This window comes from Numida meleagris, chromosome 7 (genome assembly GCF_002078875.1).
Source record: "Numida meleagris isolate 19003 breed g44 Domestic line chromosome 7, NumMel1.0, whole genome shotgun sequence".
In the NCBI taxonomy this organism is placed as follows: Eukaryota; Metazoa; Chordata; class Aves; order Galliformes; family Numididae; genus Numida; species Numida meleagris.
In genome coordinates, this window is record NC_034415.1 from 12412092 (window position 1) to 12432458 (window position 20367).

General features: G+C 38.8%; 2 protein-coding genes across 3 annotated transcripts in view; one reads left to right on the forward strand and one right to left on the reverse strand.

Annotated features, from left to right (window-relative positions):
• Positions 1 to 8075, forward strand: part of PLPPR5 (phospholipid phosphatase related 5) — a 212529-nt gene extending 204454 nt beyond the window's left edge. Inside the window, exon 10 of the transcript XR_002441114.1 lies at positions 7719 to 8075. The gene's annotated coding sequence lies outside the window, so the exon portion shown is untranslated. The remainder of the gene's footprint in view (positions 1 to 7718) is intronic.
• SNX7 (sorting nexin 7) overlaps positions 1 to 20367 on the reverse strand; it is a 28565-nt gene that overhangs the window by 6443 nt on the left and 1755 nt on the right. The window contains exons 2-8 of one of the 2 annotated variants that reach the window (XM_021404618.1): positions 16538 to 16720; positions 14760 to 14870; positions 14174 to 14338; positions 13250 to 13451; positions 11493 to 11692; positions 8082 to 8168; positions 1081 to 1233 (exon numbers count right to left, since the gene is read on the reverse strand). In XM_021404618.1, coding sequence (XP_021260293.1) covers positions 1081 to 1233; positions 8082 to 8168; positions 11493 to 11692; positions 13250 to 13451; positions 14174 to 14338; positions 14760 to 14870; positions 16538 to 16720 — 1101 coding nt within the window. The remainder of the gene's footprint in view (positions 1 to 1080; positions 1234 to 8081; positions 8169 to 11492; positions 11693 to 13249; positions 13452 to 14173; positions 14339 to 14759; positions 14871 to 16537; positions 16721 to 20367) is intronic. The other variant, XM_021404619.1, reaches the window with a different exon arrangement.

The window sequence follows — 20367 nt, forward strand, 5'->3', positions numbered from 1 at the left end:
ATCTTCATGTGTAACAACAGATTGTCAATGTCCACGCATCTCACAGGCTGCATCCTAATTAACTAGACTTGATGATCAAGAGCTCTGTCTTTTCAATTATGTTCTAACAAAATGATTTGTAAAACCAGGACACTGATTTTACACTGAGGCTAATGAACAAGCCATAAAAAGGTTGAAATGTGGGACTGGAAGACACAGATATCAACACATATCTGTGAAAAATACTGACTTTTGATTAGTAGATGTCTAACTGTCTCACCACAGGAGAACTGTAAAAAAAAATCAAGATATTTGGGATATTTTCAAAACAAGCACAATATAAGCAACATGTTTCCTCTGAAAATATTTCACAGAATGCTTAAGAGATTTTGTTAGATGTTTTCAAGTTCTATTGGTTAGAATACATTACTTGGAGCTGTTACCAAGAATAATAGCTATGGCATTTGAATGGAAATTAAAATTTTATTTCAACCATTTTTCTTTCTTTCCAAAGTAGTCAGTTTCAATTATAAGAAGATTTGATTTAGAAACTGTATCCATTTGTGCATTTTAAAAAATGTGCCATAAGCTTTTCATATTGACTTCTCAAACTTGTATTGCTATTATCATAGTAAAGTCTGATTGTTTCACAGTAGACCATTCCTCAGACAAATAACAGTGAGAACTTTCTGCATGTGCTGTTTGAAAAGGAACCACATTTAAATGTTTTCCTCATATGAAGTAATTTATAAATCTGGAGCCTTCTAGAAGGCTTTTTCATGCAGTCAATGCAAAAGGCTTCTAAGCTGAAATACAACAGCTGACATTAAACCCAAAAATATCTTCCAAATTCTTGTGGTTAGTAAAGCAAGACTGCCCTCTGTTGATGATGAACTCAGGATCAAGCACTTGGGCACAAATAAAATATGTTTCGCTTAAAACAGTTCAAGTTAAGGAAACTGCCTTCCTCTTCCCACAAAAACTGGTTCTGAAGTTAATGCAAGTTCGAACTAAAATGCAACATTCTTTAGATACAATGCAATGATTTCTCTGCTGAAATAACCAAGTCAGTAATAACATTGCTATGAGAAAGGGTTTTACCTCTTCATAATAACGGAGATTATTGTCAGCTGCATTAGTGAATGCTGATCTCATATCGTACTGCATGTTTTGCTTCCACCTGTCCCAATCTGCTTTCAGAGCATTATTGGCACATTCTACTTTGTCTTCAAGTTTCCCAATCTCCTCTGAGAACTAAATACGAATTGTAAAAATAAAAAAATAAAAATAAAAAAAATAGTACAGTTAGCATTTTAAAATCGATTCAAGTGACTGTAGTGCAGCAAGATGAACAGAACTGCAGAACTGAGGTTGGTATTAAAATTAGCACATCATTTCCCAGGGATAAATAATTTAAGTTTTATTCTTAGTGAATAGATCAGTACAATTCCTGAAATAGTAATAGCAGAAATTCAAGACAAGAACTAAAATGTTGCTGAAAACATTTTTATTGACTGAGAAGTTACAGACTCTGGCACTTACTTGCTTGCACTCAACAGTAATGAGTCTAAAAATGAAAACACTGAGGGCTTTAATGGAGCAAAATCAACTTTACAAATTAGATTTGGCCAGAAGAACTGAGAAAATTCTGATAGAGTCTTTGATGACCTCAGAATAAATCAGAATGGAGGGAAGACAGCAGAATTATACTTACAGATTTCTTGCCTATCACCTTGCAGTCCTTTAGTGTGGAACTAACCCTGGTGTGACCATACAAGGGAGTGAGAAATACTGAAGTAGAGAAAGAACTTAAAGCAGAGGATTTCAGAAGAACAGGAACTCTTTCTGAGAGATCCAGGATCAAAAGCCTTGAGGGCAGCTGCTATGCAGATATTATTTTCTTCTAATTGCTAAAGATGCACAAAGTGACTCCAAACTAATGGGAATCAGAAATAGGTAAAGGGCCTCCCTCCAGCAAGTCTTGTAATCCTGTCACCTATTGTCATTTGCTAATCAGCTGTCGGTGCTGGCTGGCACCGAGTTGCAAAATGAGGCAAATCTTCTGCGGCTACAGTGTGAATTAATCATAGAATCATAGAACCATAGAATTAGCTAGGTTGGAAAAGACTTACAAGATCATCTAGTCCAACCAATGCCTTGGGACTGCACAGCATCTGCCTGCAACAAACCTAGGGAGGTCGGGCAGAAATACCATCTGTAAGGCTCATAAAGCAGGAAAAGCTGATCTCCTTATATTGTTTCCATTGCACCTCAGGTACCATACACCCTCCTCTTAATCTTTTTACTCTTCTATCAGGCAAAGTGTTCTTTCCTCATACAGCTCCTCTTTGAAACTGGGTAGCTCCTCATTGGTGCCACAGGGCTGGTGCTTTCATTGATAGGAACTTCCAAATCTTCTACAGGATTTTCAAGGGATGCTTAGGCTATTCACAGATGGCAAGAAAAGCAAGCTTCAGAGCAGGACATGGAAAGCTGTAGTCCGCAGCCTCCAGCTCCAGCCATACACAGAAGGCAACTCTCCAGTGCTGTAGCTGGAAGTGCTGCTAACAGCAGAAATAAACTAAGGGACTCTGTCTGAAACAGCGATGGAACCTGAGCCCAATCCTTAAAACTGGAGGTATCAGGGGAAGATGACAGCTCATGCAGGCTGTTTGTGTGACTGTTGCAAAGAAGAGACACATATGTTTTAACAAAGTAACTCATGTTTGTGTACATTTCCACTATGCAATGCTCAGAAGTCCTGTTCACAGCCCATATAGTCAGCATAAAATTGTCAAGATCACTCCGAAGTCAGTTTGTGCAACCTTCTGGGAATCCCCTGTTTGGGATCTTACTGCCTGCTGAGCTTACTGTGCTTTGGGGGCACACCAAAACAAGAGGTGCTGCTCCTGCCAAAAACAACCCTTTCAAGAACAAGGAGGAAAGGTTGGTCAAATGAAAAGACAGAACTCTGAATTCACAAGCCACAGATCCCAATTCAGACAAAATAGAATCATTATGCTCAAATTAGGCAAAAACAGGGTAGCTAGGAAAAATGAAAGAAATTTCAACTGAATGCTTTTTTCCACATTCCATGACACAGAGATGAATAAACATTTTTAGTTAGACTTTATTTCTACATTGATTTTCCTTGCCACACTTCTGGATTCATGAAATACTGGACACTATTTAAGAAGAAAATGAAAAAATATTATTTCTACTTTACTGAAAAGCCAAAGTTCAATTATCCAGCTAGATCAGTAATCAAACTATGGACAAGGGTAATTTCATCAACTATCAACAGTGTATTCAATATGAAAAGGTTAATCCAAAGATTAAATATGGGGAAATTACCTTTAAAGACATTACAGGCAACTGGATTAGGTATGCTGGGCATGCCCCAAGTTAATTGCCTTTCCTTCTAACACTAAAAATGTATGCACACAGAATACTGAAAATAGTGACTATTTGTAGATGATTTAGAGTAAGAAAGGCAGTTGAATCCATTATTCTCGTTTTGCAAGAAAAAAAATTCTTATATGAAAATGAGCTAGACTACCTGCTTAAAGAAATCTGACTTCAAAGCCCTGGCAGCATCATCCTTCTTTTATCTTGTCCTTTGTATCTTTAAGGCATTTATTTTACAGTTTGTTTTTGTCTTGCCTTTCCTAGGAACTACAAATTTCTTCCATGGTGTAGCTACAATGTGATGTGGGCAGGCAGACTGTTCTACATCCCTGCCTGGATACACGGTTTAAGCATCACCCTCTAAAACCCCACAGAAACTGTGTATTGTATCAAGGCGAGGGCTGAACTTAGGCTCTGAAGACAGAGTTATGCCACACTTCTTCCTCTCAACTAGAAAGGTTTAAGATCTACTTTTTCACAGCTGAAGAGAAACACATATACCACCTTCTTCAGCTGACAGCAGAAATCAATGAATGGCTTGGTCTCTTAACAAATACATCCACCTGGTGTGTACTTGATCTACAAGGTGTACATTGTTACAATTTATCCTACAAATTAAATGTGATCCTAAATCCATTTTGTTACACTGACCTCCCTGAGGCAGCTAGAGCAATACATTAATTCTTACATCAGTGGTTCCTGCAGGAGGACAGCACGGTGCTCACCAGACATCATACCACTGGACAGAAGTGGTAAGCCAGACTGCCAGGGCAGAGCGCTAGCAGACATGAACAGTGTGACTTGTAGCCAAAGGGACTTGCAGCAATAGCCAAATTACCTGGTAAGTGACACAAAATTTTACAGTATCTCAATATGCCAAACAGTGTGACCTTCTATCTATTACATGAATTAGTCCTTCACTTGGACGTACTAACCCTGCTCAGCCTGGAGTAAAACATAATATACATTCAGAATGTGACAGATTTAGCATTTCTTTTCTTCATTTCAAGCTTGAATAGTAGAATCCATAAGTTGGCATTTAAACCTGCCAGGTTCCATCAGAGCAGATAATACCAACATTTTGTCAGAATTAGTATTAGCAGCAGTACCAAATCTGTAAAAAAAACCCAAGCCACTGAAGGATGCACTGGTTACTCCTTCAGAACGGAGCATAGGAGCAGTGGAGCCAAAATGCTAACCTCTTTACAGCCAGAGCTCTGCAGGAAAGAAAGGTCTAGATAAGTGGGAGGGCACTCAAACACCCCCCCCCCCAAAATCTCTGTCAGGAGGCTGCATCTAAAATCACAATCTTCACACCTTCCATGCTCTGAATAACAGTGACCTTCAACACCTACACTATGGGGGAGAATAATTTTTGGGTTTTTAGAAGCATCACAAGTACCTGTTCTAAAATCCCAGTAGGAGAAGCATATCTCGAGAAAATGTTTATTCCTAGCCAATGAACCTGATGCCTTAGGAGGTTTAATTTGTGATTCCAGTCTATTTCAGCTGCATTGACCTTGGGAATGTTTTGCACTCTCTTGCTGTATAACTGCCTGCTTGTTAAATCATTTAATGTTTGCTGTGAACAGTGCTAAAGATCTCACTGCCTTTTATCAGCTCTAAGGACAGGCTGAGATTCTTTATCTATGGTGGAAGTGTACTTCAAATAAGATTAGAGTTCTTGCTAGTCATTGTCAGCAGAATTTCTGGCTACCAGATTGCACTGACAAGTCCAATCTGATGTCTGTGAGGTCATTAGAAGCTACATAAGGTATGGCTAGGAACAGAAATGTGCAAATGAAGTCAATGTCAGCGTTTGACACCAATTCCAATAACAGCACTTCTGTTTTTAGGCTTTTTTTTTCAACCTCCTATCATTCTGAAAGCAATCTGGATAGGAGTGTCAGGAAAATAGTTCAACATGTAATAAAAATTAAAAAAAAGTAAAAAACACATTCAGGAAACAGTTAAAAGTTACTTGAACAATTAAAAAATAGCAGTACAAAACTCTGTAGCCAAGCTACCGTTAATGGAGAAAGCTTTTCACTTCTAATTAAGAAAAAAGTCATCAGGATGCAGCCGCCACTCAATCAGAGAAGACAGGATTTTATGATTAGACTAACTGACATCTGCTTTGCTGCTCTGATGAGACTGTAAGAAGAGTCAAGATCTCAGCAACAGCATTTTTTGAAATGAATAAGAAATAGAGGGGCTGGAAAGATAAAACAAAGATCTGAACACCTGAGTAACCACATGATCCACAAGCTTTTACCACAGCGCTGACAAGGAAATGCAGGAACAGCTAAAAAGACTGGGTTCACTGGAAGCAAGGATGCACATCTCATTATGGAGCACAACGTTGTCAATATCAAATCAATGGTATGATCAATACTACGCTAAAGGGAAAATTCTTCCTTTTTGTCTGCAGCAGTTGAAGAAAACCAAGTGCCAGCATCTTGTCTGAGGACTCCATCAGATTATACCAGAAATGCTTTCTTAGAAGGCCACGTCCTCCCAGGCAGTGTCCCTTCCCTATAGTGGACAGCAGTAAGGCCAGCTGCTAAACAAGCTCTATGAAACTGCGTTTCAGTGCTGAGTTACTCTGTGCAAATGCAATTGTTTTTAGCAACAAATCATACAAATGGGAAGTACTGATAAAAGAGATGCAATATTGATGCAAAGTTGATTTAACTAGCTTCATACAAATAACTTGAGCAATTATCTATAACACTCCTTCTGGCCAGATGAAATTCTTAATATCTTCACATGCAATGCAACTAAGAGGCCTGATCTGTGATACAGCCAGCATTAATTGGACAGTATATAGAAACATATATTTCATAGATAGACTGAGAATAGAAGCAAGTAAGGTTTGCTTGATGTTGGTCTTTGCTGATTCCTACAAATGTGAAATTAGTGTTATATAACTTTTTAATTTATTACAAAGAGTAGACTTTTACATGACATTCCCTATAAACTTTTAGGAGCAAACAGCAGAATTGGTTCTCCTGGCAGCCAGTGACCAGTCTGAGCCCTGCAGGCTGGTTCCCATACATGGTGATACCCCTGCACATCCCCATGACCCCAGGCCAAGGAAACCATACGAGCCCCCATTCTCCTTCACCCTCCACTCTCCATGTTGCTCAGAGGCTGCCACCATCCCCACCTTTCAGATTCACAGATTTTGTCTGCACCCACCGAGCCTTTCGCAGCAGTGTTCTGTCTTCTGGTAGGCAGGACGGCTGGGAGGCAGCCAGCCTGGGGTCAGGGCTGCCAGCTGGTGGGGACACCATGCCAGGGAGCTGAGAACATGGTGGCCAGGTGGGGAGCGGGCAGCGGGTCATCCTGTGCCCTCTAAGGGCAGCATGGCAATCTGATGACTTTGCTGGCAACCACAGGCAGCAGAGAACTAAGACCCATCCTCGCTGCCCAGCTCCCAGCCTGCTTCAAAATGTGTCCCAAACTAAGGACAGGAGAAGCAGCAGGAGAAGTAGAGAAACAAAACATGTAAGAGAGCAGAAAGGCAGTAAAATGAAAGGACAATGTAAGCAAATAATTTCTGCTTCAGGAAGAAAACAGATGTTTTCACTGGCTGTCCCACTGCATTACACAGAGGAAAATTATTATGAAATACGCTACAGACATCACAGATATCAGATAGCAATAATATATTCTTACTTATCCTGTTAACTGACAGGAAATCAAATGAAAATACAGACCTCAGCTGCCAAAAGCTATCTAAACAGCTCATCTTTACATGAAAGCTAATTGCAACAACTCTAATAAAAAATATCTGAAATGTCAAGGACCTTCTTTGATGTACTAAAAAATTGCACTAATTATTATCTAGTCATTTTTATATATTATTTACACTGTATGATACTTGGTGCTAGCAGTGTGCTAGAGGACATTATTTAGGCTTTAGAGCTAAAAAAATAGAAAGTTTCCAAAATGCCAGTTCCGTTCTCCACAGGATCTATAAGATGCACAGGTGGTAGCAGAGCAGTGTGGAAAACCATCCCAAGACCAACACTGCGTTGTGCTGCATTGCATACGAGTCAATGGAGGCCAAAGCGAGCTGGCAGCAGCAGTGGGCAGGCCAGCTACTGAGGCTGTGCAAACTCATCCCACTGAGCTTTGCTGATGGCTTTGAGGATGCCCGAGTCCATGTGCTATGGGTCTGACTGCATTAGAATGAAGGTGTCAGCTAGTAAAAAATATCCTAAAAATAACCAATCCTGAAAGAACAGGATCCAGAACTTTTCGTTTTAAATGCCTCATGAATGGCTTTGCTCATTCTGCCTCCTATTCCTCTCTTCTCTCAACAGAGCAGCAGCTACAAGAGCACTGCAGCAAGTCTTACTTTAACTCTCAATGTGGAAGTGAAGAAGAATGCTAAAAATAAGCCACTGTGCCACCTGCACTGACAACACATGATCCATGAACGCCCACTATTCCCAATCCTTTGCTGTAGCTGCCTATCCAGTGAAGTTTTGCCTTTTTCTCAAGGTTGCCTTTGCCTGGCACGTGTAGCTGCACAGACCATGCTTTCTCAGAGAAGTACGGGACACAGAGACACCATACAGTTACAAAGTGTGGCTTCACAGGACGTGCCTTGTCCAGGGGATTCACCTTTTGCAATTAGAGTAAGGCCTGGAATACTTCAGCATTCTGTACAAAGACATACTCACCAGATCCTTGTCTGCCTTTTTATTGGCTAAAGCATCAACTTTGGAATCAAGCTCGCTTTGAATTTGGTCTCTCCTTTTCAAAACACCCTTAATATAAAAAAAAAAAATACAAGAAGAAGTAAAACAAAATAAATATATTCAGAAAACTATACAACATAAACAAGACATGATTCAACAACTTTGGCATGATACAAGTACTCTCCTAAAAAAAAATTCAAAATCATGTAGTGAATACTTATTTTTCAGCATCTACTTTTTATCTTACATGTTTTTCAAGAGTCTTAGTGAGTCCAAAGTCAGTGCCACAGGAACCTGCCATACCGGGTACAACTGCTAACTGGATGAAAAAAACAGCAGTAGCAGTTAACTTAGCATCAACTCAACCTACAGTGTATTCATTTTGAAAAACCAACATGAGTTTGTGAAACCCCATGACCACAAGTATCTTATTTGAGTTATTTGAGTACTAAACTGTAGCTCAGTAAAATCAGATAAAAGTATCATAAAAATGATAGCTGTAGTAACTTTGATATATGTGCTTATTTCCAGTGTGTGTAATTATTTCCTCCTCTAAAACTGCCTCACAGGTATTGGATTTTTAGCATAATGTCAAAATATAATTAGAAAGGGAAGGAGATGTTACTTGTTAGACTACTAAATAGGAATGGTATTACAGATTAAATTTTCATTTCTGAGGTTCATTTGCTCTGTGACCTTGAGCAAGTCTTAAACATTTCTCTTTGCCTTAGTTTCCTCATCTGCAAAAGTACACTCAGGTGTGCTTATCTCACAGAAGGCATTAGTCCTTTTACAGAAATAATCAAAAGAAGGACAAATACAATTACAAATCTAAAAACCTTCTTTTACATTACTTTGCTGCAACTGATTTTACTTCTTCTTCTGCATATCATAAACGGATTTTCAGTATCTACCTCTAGCACAGGGCATGCTGAAACAGCAGAGGACCCAAGCAGCTCTACCTCCTCTAGCTGTCTTGTTTGACTGTGTTCCCTCTGATATCTTGTCAGTTCAATGTGAACGACATAAAAAATGGAATAAAAAATTAGAGGAGGTGAATTTTCAAATAATTTTTCAATGTTTCTTCTGGAACAGATACTTACTAGAAAACTCTGGTAAAGCTGACTTTGGACAGCTCTGAGTAATACATTAGCAGTACGTACTCACATAAATCTACCTTTCAATAGCTCAGAATATCTTTTGTTTAGATTAATATAGAAAATGTTTAGCTGTAAGCACAGAAGCAAAATAAATAGGTGTGGAAGAGCTGTCCATCACGTTACAAATGCTTTCTTTTTTTTTTGTATTTCTTTTGCCTTTTTAAAACTATTGTTTTGATTATAGGCCAAATTTCATCACAAATACTCCTTATATTATAAGGTGAAACCCAATTATTTTAATATTGGTGTGTTACAACTGTAGGCAAGTGCTGACTTCCAATGTCAGGGAAATATAGGGAACTGTGGAAATAGGATAGGAATAGGAAATACAGGGACTGTGTTTTATAAACATATTATTATATTTATATAACATTTTGTATAATTAATGCTATTCTGACACAAAATCCTCAAATAATTGCATGTGGACCCATAGCTAACTTACTGCTGCAATTTGTATGCTGAAGCTCAGCAGGACAGAGTTACACTCTCCAGATTTGCTCTGCCTCTGCTGTGAGTCCGCTAGAAAGGAGCCTACCTCGATGTAAATATTTAGCTACAAATTCATCTCTGCCCTCAGTTTTCGGCTGAACTCACAGCACTGGAAAATACAAGGTCTCATCTATTGTACTGATCAGACCTTCTACACATATGCCAATTATGTTTGAGCAGCAGCACATAAAGGTACCTGCAGTGAGGGCTTAAACACACCCCTGAAATCAGGTTTTACTAGTGTGTGACTTCCCCTATTGTATTTTTAGTATGAGTCGCCCCCTCTCCAAACTGTGAGAGGCAAGTAAATTATAGGAAGAAGAAATCCATGATGAATGAAAGGAAAAGGGCAGTGGTTGAACAGGAATGAGCTAGAGAAGCAAGACTGTCCTCATTAATCCTTTGGCAACTTAACACTGCATTGCAAGCACTTGGACTTTGCAACCAGAAATAAAAAGAAAACAAACAAACAAAACAAAACAAGCAAAACAAAACAAGCAACGAGCAACAGAAACTTGCAACATTGTGCATTAAGAGCCAGGACACCATTCTGTGGCTTGTACAGAGAAATCTCTCTGCTAGGCACAAAAGGGAGGACCTGTACAAAGGCGAGCCAAGCTGCAGACAGCATCTCTTCAATAACAAGAAGGATGGAAAAGCTCACAGGTAACAGACTTACAAGTTCTGAAAAGTAAGAACTGAAGGAGGAAATACTGCAATTTGCTAAGATATTCATCTTTTCATACTTTTACATAAAGTAATACCTATCTCAACTTACCTGCATGTACATTTAAATAATATAGCCTGTGAGATACAGGACATTTTGTATGGTCCCTCTTTCAATGAAACTAATCGCTGCAGCACTAGTTCCTAACTTTCAGAAGCTAAACCTTGTTGAAAAATGGGCAATGTTCTGCCCAGTGCCAGTAAAGGCCTTTGCTGGCTGAATTAGCTCTGGCCTTGCTCTACACATGGCCTGCAGCACACAGCCCCTGCTCAGCCCCTGCTGCCCTGTGAGCCGGGTTCCCAGCGGAGACACAAAAGCAGATACTACAGCTTGCCTTGGGATGGCAAATCCCACAAAGATGTGTTTGTAGACATTTTTTGCTTTCTGAAGGCAGAAGAGTGGGAATTATACTAAAATCAGTTTTTGAATCATGTTGATTTTCAATCAGGATGGATTTTTTATACTCTCTCCAAGTGTAAGAAAAATACACCCATAAGGGAACTGAGAGCATCAGCTTTTGGCAGAGACTAAAACGTGCTTGTGACACGGGGACTGGAAGCTCCCTACTGTTCCAGAAAAAGAAAACATAATTTAGGAACATCTCCTAGAAAAGGAGAAACCTCTCCACTCCTTCTCCCCCGCACAATCTGTTACGGCATATTTCAGCAGTGTCAGAAGGTCTTTCTAAGCTGCTTTTCCTTGAACCTTTCTGTGCTCCAGTGCTACAACACATAGCTCTAAAACCAGACTTTTGTACTGCTACCACACGCTCCCTGCCACACAAACTACTAAGCAGTTCTTGTCTGAAATGGGTGCCTCTTGCCTGATTAACAAGGGAAACAGGACAAACCAGATTCTCTGCTAACGGACAGCTATCCTGCTGCTACGCACATTCACTAACAGCAGAACAGTGGCCACAAAATAATTTTCATCAGTTACAGACTTTCTTCCAGAGTTTGTCAGTGGCCTAAGCCAAACTTCACATACTGCCAAAAGCAATCCGTAATGAAACCTTACCATCAGAATTTCACTGTAGAGAACGTATTCATGTATGATTGGTAGCAGATTTTCCGAGAGCCCGGCCATTCGTTTTTCTGTAGCCTTGCAACATTTGTCAATGCAGCTGGCAATGCCTTTTAGGGAGTCTGCTATATCTTCTTCTGATGCTGACCAAAGTGTGTGGATGGGGCCGTACTCCTTCATCTCATTCAAATACTCTTAACAGGGACAAACACACAGATTAGTCTTTTGTGCACTAACAGATGTCTAAGTGATACTAACTGCAACCTCATTTTTGCTGTGAACACAGCAAGGAACCAGCAGCTTTACTAAGTCCCAGAAGGTGCAGACAACACAAGGAAGTTCATTCCAGTTCTGTATTTGATATCTCCTTTAGAATTTTTTATTAATCTAAATAGATGGATACCATAAGAATTGCTTCTCTTATTTCTCTAGACCGTGTGATAATTTGCAGAAGGCCCAGAACTCACTGTGATGTTTGGTAGTACTTAACTTGGGCAAGCCTGACCTAAAAGCTGGATGTTAACAGAAGGCTCCTGTGAATTCATTTTCATATATTGAAAACATAATTTTAACACAATTGCATTTGTAATGAAGAAATGTCCAACAAAAGATGGAAAACAGCTGTGTGCCATGAAGAATCCAATGTTTACTATAAAAACAATTCAACAAAAAAGCATCCATGGAAGATGGAACTGAAAATCTCATGTTAAGACACTACAAGCAGGAACATTCTCACATCCTGCACACTAGTGTTCAGCCTTTTGCTATTTGGAAAATCTAGAAAGAAGATTTATTAAGCTTTTGGGAGCGCATCAAAATTCATAAGGTTTTCCAAGAAATATTTTGGTGTGGATGACTTGAACCTAAAGACCTTGGCGAGCTAGTTCCGCTGGAATGAGCTGTATCAGAAAGAACGCTTTTCAGCAACATATATTTTCAGTTTTTAAGATCCCTCTAACTTGGCGAGGACGTGCTGAGATCTGGTTCTGCACACTAAAGTACAAAGTCTCAGTTATTACAGAACACAGTGTAGCACTTCAAATTCCACTGTATATACAGTAATGTCCCTCAAGTGCTGACCAGTAGAATCAACAGTAATCAACAGACCTAAACTGAGATCAGTGTTAAGCTCAGAAAGTTAATAATTTAGAGTTGCAAGTGGGTGTGCAAGCTGCTGTTACTTAAGGAAAAACATGAGTGTAAGTAATCCTTCTCTATAAAACTCTTAACAGGCACAGTTTCCCATGACAGAAACTACTGCCAACAGTAAAGCTCTTGAAATTAAAAAATAATCTACTTGGCCAACACATAAAAAAAAATGAATGCAGAATGAAACTAAAAGAGACACATATATAAGGTTCCAGAATCTACACAGCAATATGCCAGTACGAGACAGCACAGAAAACTGTCTCTTTACATTCCATTCGAAATACAAAATGTCATACAGCTCTCCAAGAAGCACAATAAAAAGACAGCCATACTTGTTATGTTTTCTTAAGTTCCTTTTCAAGCAGGTCAGTGACGTGTTAAAACACTTCCTATTACTGAGTTACTCAAGTTAACGTGAAGATCTGCCAGAACAATGACCATTTTGTAAAGCACAGTATAAATACAAATTTCTCTTTTCCCCCGCTTGCTGGAAATAAGTATTTTGCTTGGCACAATGAAAACAAATTTACTGTTTACACCAAGTCATTTTCCAATATATCAATTTCTTAAACCCATAAAAAATATATTTGTTTTCTACTTACCCCTTTCTTCCTTGTAAATTCTGTGAGCTATTTTGTCCAGTACGCTTATTTTGTGACTAAATGTTTCCATATAATCATTCATTTCTGTAAACATTTCAGGACGATTTTTAACTCCTCCTCTTACTGAGGATGCTACAGCTCTTACAGTCTGTCCCATTCTGCTCAGCAAACCTGGACCCTGTTTCTTGTGTGAGGAGAGTTCCTAAAACCAGAATGTACCGTGTTTATTTGCACACACATATTTAAATTCTTTAGAAATAGTATGTGATTTAAAGCTTTCTTTTTTGTTTTTAAACAAAACTATCTGCATAGACCTCTATGGAAAAAAAGGCAATTCAGATGTCTTTTCAGTGGCTAAATGTTAGACTTGAAGACTTTCTGGACAATCATAAAGATTGTTTTCATACATATACATTGTGCTCTTACAAAGAATGACCAAAGATGGCAGAGAACCTTTACCCTTTTGTTCTGTACAGTGAGTTGACTAGTTTGCAGTTTAGCCTTTAGAACAGGAAAGCAAAGGTAATGATTGCAAAAAGTCATTGGGAAAAGCAATGTTCCCACTGGAAGAAGTAATCCAGCTATTTTTTGGTAACTATTTTTACATCTTGATAGAATAACCTTTTCTAAAGTTCAGAGGATGGTTCTCTGAATACAAAACTCAGATCTTAACAGAAAGCATATAGTATTGTCAGTTTGTCACAGAAATCCAAACGCGGTGCATGGCCATATGCAAGATAGCCAAATGCACAGATGAAAAGGTTATCTCAGGGAATGAATATTCCAGAAATGCCACACCTAACCCTTCTGTAACAAGGCAGTGGAGGACACTGTTGAGTACTGATCTAGGGAGACTCCTCATACACTACTACTGATGCATGATGTGGTTCCATATAACTGTAGGTAAAAATGAAGCCATTTTACCCAGGCCTGTGCAGTAAGAAAAATTTTGAAGTCTTCGTTAAAAGTTAAAGTTGGATGATCAGCAATACGGTTCAAAAATTTATGTAGAGCCTTTCTTCGAGTCTCAATGAATTCATCACTAAATCGTTCCACCATTCCTTTCATCACAAATTTTTCAGGCAATGGCTAAGGAAAGACAGAAGAAATTACATTGTATAACATGCATAATATCAAGGATATTGTAATAGTTTTTCTGCTTACTGAAAACATAGGTATACCTTGTAACGTTCACCATGTAAAAATCAAATTGTTTCAAAATTATGATATTCAGCAACAGTATAAACGGATTCATGTAGCCAACAGTGCAGCAGAATACAAGCACAATCAAGAAAGGGGAAATAAATTACTGAAAATGTCATAATTACAAATGTAAGAAATACCCTTGCAGAATTTTTAATTATCACATATATGTACATATAAAGCTACTAACGAAAAGGTTAGTTTAATGTTTGTCAGATTTCAGAAACCCCAGGAAGACCTCAAACATCTTTGTATAAAGCTGGGACCAGGATACAAATTAATAAAAAAAAATATAAGTTTTACAAACAGGGATAATTAGTGTTGGATGTGCTTCTTCGAGTTTGCTCTTCAACCAAAGAAAATCCTGATATCGTCGTCGGACTTCATATTCACAGGAGTCAAATTCACCACGAGATGTCTGAAAACAGCAAACAGAAAACACGGGTTCAGGAAGTTAGAATACTGGGTAAAAAGAACAACATCACTTTACATTTTGAATAAAACTGCATACACAATTCTATTTTGCCCATGCTATTTGCTTGCTGTTTTTAAAGCACAATGATCAATTGCTTTAGGAGATAAAACATAATTTTTTCAAGAAATCAAAGTTCTACTTAAAAAAAAAAAAAAAACCAAAAATAAAAATAATCAATTGGACAGTATTTCCAAAAGATTTCAATCATTACTTCAGTGTGGTGTTTCCCTTTCAACAATCATAGTTACGTTCGTTACTTTTAGGGCCCTTCCGAAGGGGTTAGAAATCGATGAGTGAGGAAAGTCCATTTTTGTGCATTTTGGAAAAACTAGAAAGAGCTGACACGTGTCCTTGAGGCTTGCTGACACCATTCAACAATCCCTGCTTTCAACGCATGAAAACTTCAGCATGTCATAGCACATTGTCTGTGCTGTTTAATGGATTCTACAATCCATCAATTCCAGTTTTGTAGCCCTTTGTCAGAGCTTGCCAACAAACCTTTAATACTCAGAAAAAAACGCTTATTACAGCATTGCAAAATTGTCAAACCATGAGATTTTATCATTGCTCCATCTTCTAGAATCAAGCTAAAAAGAGCCCACGTGTTCAGCAAAGTGATGCATGCTGTTTAGCATTCGTTGTTGCTCAGAGATTTATAATGTGACACAAGTACAATGTAAAAATCTCACACACTCTTGTAACCTAAACATTTTTAAGGACTGAATAAACTTTTCTCAAGGTATGTGGGAGGAATGCTTTTACTTTATCATCAATAACCAGCACTTCAAATTAAATATGATAAGGAAGGATGAAAGAGATAGAGAAGCAAAAGCAATCCACCTTACAGCCCTTCCATATTTGCCTGCAGAAAAAGATGTTCATTCATCTACAAAAAGATGCATAAAGTGAAAATTATTGCTAGCAACCTAATGAAGATAGCTCTCTTCCTACTCTTTAAATATTTTATAAGGAATTGATAAGTTCTCTATTTAAAGATGAATAATTCCCATTTGAAAATTTGATTTTAAATATATCTTTTAAAAAGAACTCAAAGTAAAATAAATTAACACAGTAATTCTCAAAACACAGCCTGCAGAATATTTGCTGGTAATCCCAAAAGAGCTGGCTGGTCTCACAACGCTGTCTTTCTTCCTTATTTCCAGTAAATAATTTGCATTCAGGACAGCTAAAAATGCACTATGTTGTTTCTTAATATTACTTTTTCACTTGAGGATTTTGGCAGTTTCCCTAGAAATCATATGAAACTGTAGAGTGGAAACAAACTTCCAGGTGATAGTGGGCACTACAGTTACCAAAGAATGGAGCTGCAAGACTTTGCAGCAGGTAACCTTCAGGCAAGGCAGCTATTTTCCCAGTACAAAAAAATGTACATATACGTATGTGTATATACTTAGGCTGATTTTTTGTTTTCAGAATCAACCACACAGTTACATACAGTTTTAGTGGTCTATAACTCATAGCAAAATCAGAGCACAGTTTCAGTTGGGTAGTATCCCAGAGAATGGTTCACAAGAAGGCTGAAAATGCTGTCACTGTTACCGCCATGAGCCCCTGAGGTTTACCCTGATCTTCATCTAACAGATGCTTACCTTTGTGACTACTCTGTATGTAATAAATGTTTCAATGGCTGTAATGTGGCTTTCAGGGTCATCAACAGTAATGAAGAGATCTTTTAATTCTGGTTCATCTTCAAATTTATATTGGTTTATCATAGATGAGGGGGATATTGGCATTGAAGGACTGAATGAGTTCGCCTCAGCCAGTGATGCATCCTGCAGACAGGGCATGAGAACAACCACGTTGAAACATAGTTATGCACAAACAAACACATCTCAGATGCTAAAATGGTAAGTTTTAAAATAAAGTGGTAAAACATAGGACAGACAAAAGAATTATATGATATGTGACAAGTCTGTTAAATCTCTTCAGTATTCACTTCGGTGAGGATATAAGGAATGAGATTTATTCTAGAACTGATCAAAGCGAAGCGCTACCTTTTGACAAGAAATTTATGCATAGCTAGAGAACAGAACTTGCCTATGAATGCTAAAATGAGTTATGAATACAAGCACCCGGTACTTGTGCAGTTTGATTACCAGCTTTGTTAACATTGTTGGAAGCCAGCTACTTCAGGATTTAGGAAGTTTCAATTATCTCTAGTAAGCTGTACTGTAAGAAATTATGATTTTAAAAGACCAAGACAAAATCCAAATTAGAGTTTCTATTGGAATCAGGTATTTCAGTTGGCACATATCTTAAAACAGAAAAATAGAAAACTTTTACAGAGACATGAATTTAATCTTTAATGAATAGGTAAGGATGTAGTATAAAACTGCTGTTTAATTTCTTAATTAAATTAAATTTACCAACTACAGAAAACAGCATAAAAATGAATAAATGTTTAAAAATAATGAGGATAATTAAAATAATCACTATATTTGAAATATCAAACATTTTATATAGCTTTTCTAATATATCAAATGCAGAGAAATATTTCAATGAATAACAAACTGTAACATTCATCAGTGTTTACAGAAAGTTTTCTAAAAATCTACAAGACATAAATAAAAAATACAAGTGTGTTTAGCAAAAATAAACTGTAAAACTGCTTGAGGAAGCATGCTTAAAGCACATACTTCTTTTAAAGCAAAAAGGTTGTAGCGTAATGGGCCCAGTTAGTGGGAAATTGCTTCTTAAACTTTACAAACCATGAAAATTGCTTTCTCTTTTGAAAAATTTAAGAAGCTGATATGCCAAATTGGATAAAAGCTGAAGGAGGTTTCTGAAGGAGGTCAGCACGTGGATGAGCAGCCGCCTCTTGTGTCGCCCCACCAGAGGCTGACCAGCTCCAGGCCCTGTCCCCCTCCTGGCAGCTGGCAGGGTGCTGAGGAGCTCACCCCACATGACGTGGCACGTCACTGGCCACCTGCAACAGAAGATGCCTTCTTTTTGCGGGCTTCTCAAGGCAGAAGCATCCTTAATTCTCCGCAATGTATTGGCAGCTCATTTCAGGTTCACTTGAACTACCTTTCTGCTGGTTTGACACTGCAGTAAAATCAAGTACTTGTCCAAGCCAATGAATAAGCAATACAGACTGGTCTGGGTTGGAAGGGGCCTTAAAGATGACCCCGTTCCAACCCTCCCATTAGAGCAGGTTACCCAAAGTCCCATTTGCCTGGCCTTGAGCACCTCCAAGGATGGGGCACCTGCAGCTGCTCTGGGCAACCCGTTCATGGGGCTGGCTGCTCTCCTGCAAGCAAGATAATCCCAGAGTGGCAAAAACAGTCCTTTGTAGTGTCTTGCTGACTATGGAGCATGCAGAAAAGAGATGCTGCTGATGAGAAAACTGTAAGATGTCAGAAGTGGGAAGGTGTGAGTCCACACAAACCAGAGCTGTGTACTGCCACGTGGGACTGAAGAATACAAGACTGATGTCATTGAGACTGGCAAGAATTTTTCCTTTGGCTTCAAGTGGGCCAAAACTATCTTTGGGACATGTTCTTCCCCCCTTTCCTGCCCCAAACTTCATTTTCTACTGCCAACTCTCTCCTTTTGAATCTATCAATGTTCTCTCACACATATGGAGTAGAAACTTATATTGGGAATTACGCACTGGAAGTATTAATATACCAGACCTTCTCCCAGAACAAAAAGCAAGATGGAAGATTAAAGGCGATGCTTTTAAGTATTATATAGCTGCTTCCTTGTATGCTTGTCAGTTACTTGACAAATTTTACTCGGGCTGTTCCAGCCCACGATTTCTGTGCTGGTATGTGGTCAGCACTGACTGGAGCGGTGGAGGATGAACACAAAAGCTGTGTTTTCATTGCTCGCCAGCACTAGCTGCCCATGCTCTATGTGGAGAATGAGCACTGTTTTCCAAATGTGCTTGTGTGGGGCAGACCACGTGATGCAAAGTGCTGAGAAAACAGGAAATTTCCAGGGAAAGAAAAATGCATGTGAGCTTGTAGAGGACTTGAATGGCCATACGCTTGTTGAATAATGACAACGCAAAACCTAATCAAGGTAAATGTGTTTCATGTTATCTAATTTCCCACAGGTCACCAATATCTTCATGTTTCCTTCCTCCTTCTCAGTTGCTACTAGAAGTTGTACAGGCAGGTTCCTGAAAGCATGCTTTTATATGCAAGGGCTCACAGGTGTGTGATTTGTGAAACAAAACAGCGACAAGAAAAATCCACGGATCAAGCAAGTCTTCTGGTTTGCTGAGCTATGCCCATTGTGTCATCTGCACATGAATGGATGCACGTGAGTCTTAAGTAAGAATGTTTCTTCTTTACTTCAGGTTTACTTCCAGCAGTTCTTGGAAGAATATGGTAAAAAATATTAGTTTTCTATTTTATACACAGCTGTAATGTTGAGGTTGAAACTATGTTTTTGTGTGCATCTGTTGTGGGTGGAAGAAATTTTGTGGCAGAATAAACAAACAAACGTTCCCATTCTTGGTTATGAAAATTTTTCATTGGCTGAAATTGGCCACTAAGACTGCAAAATTAATATGGGATGGAAGCACTCATGCAGCAGCAGCAGCCTCAAGGTGGGCTGAGCACACAGCCTGCAGCTCTCTGGGGAAAACATTAAGCCCTGGAGTTTGCCAAAGCACTGTTCCCCCCCCCAGAACATGGACACCTAGCTCAGGACTACCACCACCGCCCCAGTTAGGACGCACAGCTTGCTTCAGAGGCCAGGGATCCAAAGCAGGTCTGGAAACAGAGGTTGTGGTAGTAGAGTGTCTTGTAGGAGAATAGCTTAGTTGTTGGAGTGTTCTTCAAAGAAGGAGAGAGATTCAGGAAGACAGGATAGCTCCTTGGCTGAAACAATCACTTTTAAATCAGGCTCAAATCCCTGATCAACTTGTTCCAGAAGAAGATTCGCCTTTGTGCAATTCTGCAGTGGCACGTACGTCTTTCCTACAAACACCATGAAGATAGTTTTTTGTAATTATGGAAGAGAACAAACACTACAGCAGAGTTTTGAAAGGGCTCCTTAATATTTTAAGCATTAACCAAATCACTGACAGCTCTGTCAATGCCACAAGGTACCAGGAACAAGGAACATGAGGACTACCAGGGTGAGTATTGCAACACACACAGTACTCTGACTCTCAGGAAAGAAAGCAGGTTGAAAACATCGTATTGGTGTGACTCATAATTCAACCTTGAGAAGTTGTCTCTGCTAGAATGACCTCAGAACTTTCTCCATGGTGATGGAAACTTGGATAAAGTGAAATGCAGGTTACATCAGAAAATGGTTTATCAGAGCTGCTGAGTAAGATGCCAGTCTGTAATATTTGAGATATGTTACGGGATACTGGCTCAATGGTTGTGACACTACCAGGTCAAACGTCTGTGAATTTTCATACAATAAAAACTTGGCGTCTATGTCTTGAGTAATAACT